Genomic DNA, 9,336 nt, shown 5'->3' with positions numbered 1-9,336 from the left:
CGCAGTCACGTGGGTCCGTGCCTTTGCAGCAGCAGGCAGTCCTTCCCGTCCACAATCCGCTTGGAAGAAACCCCCTTCCCTTCCTCTGGTTCTGCCTCCCTCCTCCCCCTGAAACCTAGCAACCCACGCTCCCACCTAGGGCTGTCCTTTGAGGTTGTATTAGGTCACGTGGCCACGAGTGTCCCAAACCCCCCAGCAATGCTTTAGATTGGTAGAGTCCGTTTCTATTAATTAAAATTGCTTATCTCTGTGTTGACCTAAGCTCCTAGCTAAGCCATGCACGTCGATAAGGCTCCCAGCCCGGCGAAATGTTTCTTAAATCGTTCAGAGTTTAACAGGGCAAAGCACTCCTAAGTGTTGCTGTTGTTTTCAAGCAACTAGGCTTCCTTCTCAGAGCAGCAGCTTTTGGGCTTTAATTCCTGTTCATACCTCCGTCCCTCCCTAGACAGAAAAACAGAGGCAAAGATCCCACAGTCTGTGCACAAAAATGATACATTTATTGAAAGAGTATTTTTTTTTTAATACAAAAGAAAGCTCTGTACATAGGACTGTGACCATGTCCACTATTCCTGGGTCAGCATCCCAGGAAGTAGAAATCACTGACATACACACCCCACATTCACACACACATTCACTCAAGTGTGCGCACGCGTGTGCATGCACACACACACACACACACACACACACACACCCCAGAGCCACCAAGGAAGGGAAACACCAAGGGTTGCTGCACATATAAATGCCACCTTATCCCTGATGCACGCATGTTCTCCCAAGGCCATGCTCACACAACACACATTATAAGCACTTTGCCTGATTCACTCACTGGGTCTGTCTTTTGTGGGATGGAGAGGAGGAATTCATCAAGGTCTCCTCCTCTGGTGGGGGAGTTGGGAAGTGAGTGAGTGAGGGTGGAGTGAAACAAGAGCAGAGAAAAGGGCTGGGCAGTTACAGACCTGAGTCCCAAGCCCCCCGACTCTCTGGCCCCTGATTTGCCATGCCCCAGCCTTGTAAGCCACCCATAAGCCCCAGCTCTCTCCAGGAGAAAGCCCAGAAAGGTGACTTCTATCTTGGCACCCGAAACTGGGGCAAGACAGCAATGGGGGTTAGAGGTTAGGGGGGACTCAAAAAATGTTGGCAAATCATCCCCTTGATAACTAGGCTGTGCGTAAAATCTCCCCCCACCCCTTCACCTAATCACAGAAGCAGGCTTGTTCCTACTGAAGGCAGTCATAGGGTTAATAAAACTCCACCCCAACTGCTGCCCTGTTCTGAAAAAGCTTCCTTTCTGGATATTGGGGGTGAAGGTGGGCTCTGACACAGGGTAAAAGACCCTCCCCGTGTTGGCCCACCCTGAAGGTCTACCCCAAAGGGGGAAGAGGGGGGTGGGGCACGGCCCCTGTACAAATTACATAAATACTGAGGTTACACTTAGAAAAATAAAGTCATTTTCTTCAAGGCTTTTTGTCTTAATTTTAAAAAGTTACAGTAGCTGCTCACTCCCTGGGAGAGCTGCCCACTTCTGGTTCCCCTATCACTGCACTCAGCCCAAGAGCTGCTCCCATTTTTCTGAGCCCCTTTCCTGCCTCTCACCCCCTCCCAGATCCCACCCTGCTCATTGCAACTTGGGCCCCAAGCAGCTGCAGGCCTGGGGAGCACAAGGCTGCAATGCCCATGCATGTGGCACAAATGAAGTCAGTTTCCTCTACCTGACACCCCACCATTTGGTCTCCCTCTTCCCTCTCCCTAACAACAGCCCTAGAGGGCAAAAAGAGGCCCAGAGCTGTGGGTCACCCTCCCCATCCCATTGCGGCATGGCCTGAGGGCCCCTCCCCGGTTTTCTCCTGGAAATAACCCAGGACCGGGCAATCCCAGAATCTCCCCCACACACTGGTGGGCCCCAAGTTCAGGGGGTGGCTCTGTCCCCAGAGGCCCAGCCAGTTCTGGGGAGCCCCAGGGCTCCCCAGGGAAGGGGAGCTTGGGCAGGGAGGGGGACGAGAAAAACTCCATAAAAAAAAGTTAAATATTTTAAAAATATATATTTATAGATTTGTTTTCACTTCGTCTCCTCAAATAAAAAGTTCAAAATCAACTTTAAGTAAAGCAGCTGGGGGGGTGGGGGGGAGATGGGGAGAAGGAACAATGATGGTTCCCTCCAATCCGGGAGCCCCTGGAGTTCCCAAGGGAGCGGCAAGGCAGGGCAGATGGCCCGGGGACCTGCTCCCTGCACAGGCCCAGCTACGTGGAGCTGCAGGGGCTGCAGGCGGCAGCATGAGGGAAGCAGCCCCATCTCCCCAGCTGGCTCCCTGGGGAGGGCTCTACTGACCCAGCCTGTGGCAGACACAGTACTGACATGGGGTCAGCACTGAGGCTGGACAGAGGACCCCATTGCTTCCTCGAGGTGTGGGGGAGGATGGTACCTAGTCCCACAAAGATCTGTTGTGGTAGGTGGGGCACGGTCCACTGGGAAAGCTAATACTCATGGCAAACATGGAGCCAAGCTGGCAAGGGAAGTCTGAGGAGGGAGGGCAGCCCCATCAACAGAATGGGAGGTGGAGCCAGAGGAGGGGAGAGTGAGGGAGGCCGGGGTGGAGGGTAGGCTGGCCCATTTCTTTGGCTGGAGTGAGAGGGCTCAGTCCTGTGGCTGCCCACTGCTCCTCCCCGCCTCCCTCCTACGGCCCGTCATGTGTGTGAAGAAAACGTGAAAAGGCAACAATAAATAAGTGGTGCCGTCCCCTAGGCCATCTGTCCAGGGCGGCAGGGCAGATCAGTCACTCTTGGTGCTGTGGGCGGCGTCCAGGTTCACCACCTGTAACTCGGTGAGGTTGCTGCTGCTCCCGGCCTGCTGCCCTATGACAGCCATCTGGAGGGAAGTAGATGTGTCAGGAAATAAGGACAGGAACACATCAGCCAGCTCAGACCTCCTGCTTGCCTGCCTGCCCACCACAGGTCTGACCAGGAAAACAGACAGGCCTTCTGGCTAGGAATCTTAGCTTTGAGTAACTAGTAATAAAATCCCCAAGGTCAAGATAAAGAAGTAGCTGGCTGGCCCTAGCTAGTTGCTCAGTGGTTAGAGCACTGGCCCAAGGCTGAAGGGTCCTGGGTTTGATTCTGATCAAGGGCATGTACCTCGGTTGTAGGCTTGATCACCAGCCCTGGTCAGGGCACATGCGGGAGGCAACCAATTGATGTGTCTCTCTCACTTCGATGTTTCTCTGTCTCTCCCGCTCCCTTCCACTCTCTCTAAAAATCAATGGAAAAGCCCTAGCCGGTTTGGCTCAGTGGACTGAAGGATCTTGAGTTCAATGCCGATCAAGGGCACATGCCCAGGTCGTGGGCTTGATCCCCAGTAGGGGGCATGCAGGAGGCAGCTGATCCATGATTCCCATTATTGAACTTTCTCTCTCTCCCTCTCCCTTCCTCTCTGAAATCAATAACAACATATTTTTTAAAAATAAAAATAAAAAATAAAAAGAGGACCTGGAAAAAGTTAAAAAATAAAATAAAATCAATGGGAAAAAATATCCTCGGGTGAGGATTTAATAATAACAAACAAACAAAGTAGCTGGCTGGCTGGGATGGGGTGAAAGGGGTTCCCACCTACCTGGTGAAGCTGAACTGCAGAAACAGGGATCTGCACTGTCCCAGATGGTGCTGTCAGGAACACCTGGGGGACGCCACCTGCATTGGAAAACGGGAGATACTCAAATTGCTTGCTCTAGAGAAACTTCCAGTTATTGGAGCTGATAAATGCACATATGACTGGGTGAGTCTCAGATGTAATGCCCTAGGGTGAGTGTCCAATGTGTCCAAGTGCGTGTGTGAGTGTTCAAGTGTGCATGAGTGTCTAAGCAGACAAGCATGGGTGACAGAGTATGTATGCAAGTACCCGTGTGTATATGTGTAGAAGCATGGGGAGCATCCTAGTTTGTGTATGTATGTGTGGACATATATATCGGGGGTGGGGGAGAAAGCGTGTGTGTGTGTGTATGTGTCTATGTGTGTGTGTATAAGGGAGATAATGGTCCTCCTTTTCTCAGCCCTGCCCCCCAACTCACCTTGCTCCTGGACCTGGCTGTGGGACACCTGCATGGTGGACGGCGCCTGGGAGAAGGCGTTGAGCACGGTGAGGCTGCCATCAGCCAGGCCCGAGGTGGGTGCATACATCACCGCATGGGGGCTGGGGTACATCATGTGGCCGCCCACAGTTGTGGGTACAGATGATGTCATGATGGTGGCGGGCAAGGTCACTGGCAAATACAGACACATGTCAGTGAGGCTGACACTGGTCCCCACTGATATCTCCCATCCCACCCCCAGGAATTCCAAGCCGCCAAAGCTCTCTAGCCATTTCCCAGGTCAGCAGCTAGACAAGACTCGTTCCTCTGCTACCTGTCATCAACTAAGAAAAGCCTTATTTTTTCTTGAACACAACAGCACCAGCCTTTAATTGTATCCTGCCACATCGTGCTATTTACTTGTCTATTTGCTGGATTCTCTGCTCCAAGACCCTAAGGCCCTGGGAAAAACTAAGATTACAGTAACTGACCCATATGTCTCCCGCTAAGGAAACTCAGATACTACTCCCCCTTTAGGGAGCTTCAGTATTTTTATTTGTTTTCATTCCTCCTCCTTCTTCCTAAATGTGTGGCTAACACATGCATCTTTTAAACTAGCACTTCTCAAATGTGAATGTGCAGACAGTCACCTGGGGTTCTTGTTAAAAATGTACATTCTGATTTAGTGGGTTTGGAGTGAGGCTTAAAAGTCTGCATTCCTCTCAAGCTCCAGGGTGATGCTGGTCCTCCATAGATCACATTTAGGATAACAAGGTTGTAAATAACAAGAACTTAAAAGTAATTTTATTCTGAAAGTGTCTCATCATATCTGGAATGACTGGAGACCCTGAGGAAATTATGGCTACTCTAAACCTAGGACACCCTCCCACACGGAGACAACTGCTCTATAAATCCTTCCTGGTAATTAAGGAAGGATTATTAATGTGAATCTTTGGGCAAGTAACTTCTCCTTTCTGGGCCTCAGGCTTCTCATCTGAATAAGGAGGAGGGTAGCTTCAATGGTCCCTAATTTCTTCTTTGAGTCCACAGCCCTACTGCAGGGCAGGATACAAAACCCAGCCACCCTCACCTGACTTTCTCTTAAGGATTAGAATAAGGGTTAAGCCAGAAGCCTCAGTCTCCACATTAAAAAGTGACAGAGCTTCAAGCTATACCTGTCCCGCTGGAGGAGGTCTGCGTGAGGTCTGTGCTGCTGTCGCGAGAGGGAGACGCTTGTTGTGGGGCCTGGTGCACCTGAATGGTCTGCACTGGAACTTGCTGGGCCACTGCCCCACCTAGGAGACACAGAGACTTACTTGTGCCCTGTCCTACCCAGCCACCACCTGCACCAAGCACCCTCAAACACCCACATGCCCAGGGTCTGACACACTGCTCCCCAACTCCCATCGCTATCTTTTGTGGGAGACAAAAAGGCCCTTCCTGTCCTGAATCTTGGTCTCCAGGGGCTTCTCTACTCTGCTTTTGCTCTTCCCTCCTCCTCCCATCCTAGGCCTCGCCTCTTTCCTCTTCAGGAAGTTGGACATGATCTGCCTTCTAGTCAAGGTAGGGAAGCGACAGAATGTCTACTGTCCCTGTGGCAATGGGGGACACAGGGCTGGGCTGGCTAGACAAGGCCAGAGCATATGGCTGATACTTACTGGCAAGGATAACAGAGGTTCCAATGGGAAGGGGCATGCTTGCCAACGGCTTCTCTCAGGCCCTGGCCCCCTGTCCACCCTCCTTCTGAGCAGGGGAAAAGGTTCTCCTTGTGCCAACCCTAAACCCACTCTTCCCATGCTCAATTTGACCCTTGTGACTCACCAGGCATGAGGGTAAAACTGGTAGGCAGCTGCATGAGGCCCCCAGAGGAGACAGGGCCACTGCCTGTACTCTTCAGCACCGTCCCGTTGGCACTGCTGGCGGCACTGGGACTGACACTAGCAGACACTGGTGCCAGGTAGTTGGTGATGGGGAAGGAAGGGCCGCTGCTGACTTGCATGGTGGTAGAGGTGCTGGGTGCTGTTTGGATGGTGGAGGTGGTACCCGGCAGGTTGGTGACTGTGAACACCGGTTTCAGTGAGTCCTACACCCAGAGTAGAGATGGAGCAGTGAGCCTCTACCAGACCCTGCCCCTGCAGGAGCTTGATGTGGATTGACAGCCCAGACTGGAACCAGTGTGCTTGGGTGCAGATCACAGCTCTGACCTTTATCTGCTGCCTGGTCCATGGGCAAGTTACTGAACTGCTACGCTCCAGTTTCCTGTCTATGAAAGGAGGGTAATACCTACCCCACAGGTGTTGTGACGAATAAATAGGTTAACATACTTAAAGAAGTTAGAACAATGCCTGGCACATACAAAGAGCAGTAAGTATTTGCTGCTCTTATTTAACATACGATAATGGTAAATATGGTCATCATAATGCCCTGAGGTCAGCCCCAATGGACTGTGGCCATCACATTGGCTGGGGAATTGGGACATCAGGCGTCTGCTCCCAGCTCTGGCAATGACCATCAGTGTGACCCTGGGAAAATCACTTACTCTTTCTGAGCTTCAGTTTTCTTCTGTAAGCGTGAGAGGACTGGGCTACTATGCCCTCTTTAAAGGGGTCCTTCCAGTTCATATTTGCCAGGCTTCTGAGATAGGGACCGAAAGTTTTTCCAGGGAACTTATGGTTTGAGAGAGATTTTTGGGGGGTTGGCACTTTATGACAAATACTTAAGATTTTAATTACCAAAAGAATTGATTCATCCAGCATAATTTTCTGTGAATAAGCCCTACTGCTAAGAGTTTAAAAATTATTACAGATGCCACCACATGAGGGGAAAGTCTAAAGCACTGCCTTTCCCCTCTGGGAGCCTTTGTTTTTAGAAGGGGAAGGAGGAAACCGGGGGCTGAGAGCCAAGCCCGGAGGACTGAGGGGCTCAAATACTGGGGATTGGTCAGAGCGGGATGTTTGCTAATCAGACGCGCTCAAAGCCCCTGATTGGTGAAGGCGTTGCTAAGGCAAACAGTGCCGCTCCCTCCAATTGGCCAGTTGGTGAAGGACCCGGAAGGCGGAGTACCCGGAGGAACTAGGAAGGAAGCTCCGCCCCCTCTCCTTACCGGGAAAAGGAAGGGGGAGGCGTAACTAGGGCCGGCATCCCTAGCAGCCGGGAATACCCTCCCTAAGGTGCCCCGGCGGACATCCTGAGGAGGTAGGTGACCCGCTAGTCAGGTAGTCTGCGCCCAGGCAGCCAGCCCACCTGCACCCAGTGCCGGCTTCCCAGGCCCTGGAACCCACGAGGGCAGCTTCCTACTCGCCAGTGCGCCGGCCTGCGGGAGGCCGGGCTGAGCTACGCCCCCACCCCGAGCGGGAGACAGCTGGCGGGAGGAATGCGAGGGCCCTGCCAGGCGGGCGGGCTGCAGGCGGGAGGCCGGCTCGGAGCCGGAGCCGGCCTTATATGGGCACGGAGGCCGCCCGCTTATCGAGTGGGCCGGCCTCCTATCGGGAGAGCGAGGATGGACACCTGTCCCCTAGGATGAGGGGTACTGACCCGGCTCCACTCCACACCAGTGGGCACCTACCACCTGTCCTCGGTGAGGAAGTGAGAGGGGCCCCCTCCCCTCTCTGCCGGTCAAGTCCCTTCCCTTCCTTTCCCTCCGATGGGGGACCCAAACACACCTTGGTCTCCCCACTGCTGTCGGACTCAGACACCTGATAGGTGAGGTCTGTCTCCTGAAAGCCCGTGGCACTCATCCTCTGGTCGGTGGTGGGGTCTGAGCGGGGCGGGGAGTCCGGCGAGTTGAGGCAGGTCTGAATCAGTGCCTTGCCAGTCTCACTGGTGATCATGGGCTGCAGCTTTCGAGTGGCAAAGGTATAGACATGGCCCGTCTCGCTGGCCACCAGCAACAGCACCTGTGTCCCTGTCAGCGTGGACAACTCATAGGCCTGGGAAGAACGGGGAGGAGATGGGGCGGTCAGCAGACTTCTCCTGGGAAGCAGGAGAGAGGGCGGATTACAGGGATATCAAACCCCACTCCATCATGACCTTCCTCTCCAGAGGTGGTCCTACCAGCATGTCTGAAGGTGAACCGGAGCAGGAAAATGCCTCTTTTCTGAGGGGCAGCCCTGCCCACCTGCACACAGTTCCAACCCCCTCTTGACAGAACACACAACCCCAGCGGACACACCGGGGCCCAAGGACCTGCCCCTCACCACAGCTTGGTGCCCGGCGCACGGAGAGATGGCTCCCATCCCCTCCTCACTGTCAGGAGGACAAGGACGACCTCACTGCTGTGCTAGAAGTCACTACTGTCCAGACCCACTAAGACATCAGGGCTGATGTGTAGCGTTTGGGAGCCACCTAAACTCTAAAATGCCCCATGTTCCTTCCCAGAAACGGCACAGGCACTAACCTGTTGCCGTTTGTCTCCTGCCCTGTAATACTGTGTGTGCTACCCTTTTTCTTCCTTTGTCTTCGTACAGCAAGCAGTGTCTGGACTGATGGGAGGTGGGGGCTAGTTCAGCAGCCAGACCCTGCCATGAGCCCAGAAGGGGGTGGTCTCCTCACAGCCAACAAGGTCCACAGACCCACCTTGGCAGCAGCTCTGACTTTTGTAGGGGACAAACCGAAACCCCAGCCAGTTTTTCCAGAAGTCTAGCTTCTTGTTTCCCTCCCAGTTCTCCTGCTTTCACCCTGTCCCCTATCTCCTACACCCAAGACGACTCCTTTCCTCGCCCCTTTTCACTGCGTAACCTGACAGAAAAGGATTTGCTAGGTGCATCTGCAAACCTCCCGCCTTCCCACCAAACTCCATGCACAGGTTCTCCCCAGGGCCGGGCATCCCACTTGCCGGAGAGGCAGAGGACTCTGAAGCCCGTCTCCAGGGCGTGTGCAGGCCTCCGGGGGAGGCATTCAGGACACATGGCCATGCAGGACCCGGCTCGGCCCCTGCGGGTCAGGGCGGCATCCGTCCTCCTGCCCTGCTCCCTGCTGCCTCACCTGGAGCTCGGAGCCCATTCCGTCATCAGCCTCGCCCGTCCTTCCGGCTAGCGCTACCTCGGAGGTGCCCACCTTCCTCCCACATCTGCTCCCTCATTGTGACACCGCTTCCAGCCTCCTCACCTCCATACCTGCTCCTCTGCTCCCTGATTTTGGGGAGCCCTTCCCCACCGCCAGCGCAATGGACCGATTATGGATCCCTGGGTTTCCCAATCCCACGCCTCGCCCCTTCCCTCGGCAAGGGCCCGGCTCCCCTCCCGCGCCCGTCACTCCCACCTCGGCGCCTCTCCCCTCT

The 9,336-nt window shown here is 54.0% G+C and overlaps 1 protein-coding gene across 1 annotated transcript; it reads right to left on the bottom strand.

Moving 5' to 3' along the window:
* Positions 1-473: 473 nt before the first annotated feature.
* SRF (serum response factor) lies at positions 474-8,028 on the bottom strand. Its single transcript, XM_006776362.2, has 6 exons — positions 7,721-8,028; positions 5,880-6,141; positions 5,234-5,353; positions 4,059-4,250; positions 3,605-3,681; positions 474-2,863 (listed from the first exon to the last, which is right to left on the bottom strand). The coding sequence occupies exons 1-6, from the start codon at positions 7,886-7,888 to the stop codon at positions 2,768-2,770; spliced, it is 915 nt and encodes a 304-aa protein (XP_006776425.1). The 5' UTR covers positions 7,889-8,028; the 3' UTR covers positions 474-2,767.
* Between the last annotated feature and the right edge of the window lie 1,308 nt (positions 8,029-9,336).

Source organism: Myotis davidii, unplaced genomic scaffold (genome assembly GCF_000327345.1).
Source record: "Myotis davidii unplaced genomic scaffold, ASM32734v1 scaffold167, whole genome shotgun sequence".
NCBI lineage: Eukaryota > Metazoa > Chordata > Mammalia > Chiroptera > Vespertilionidae > Myotis > Myotis davidii.
Note: the sequence above shows the minus strand (reverse complement) of the source record. Positions and strands in the feature narration are given on the sequence as shown.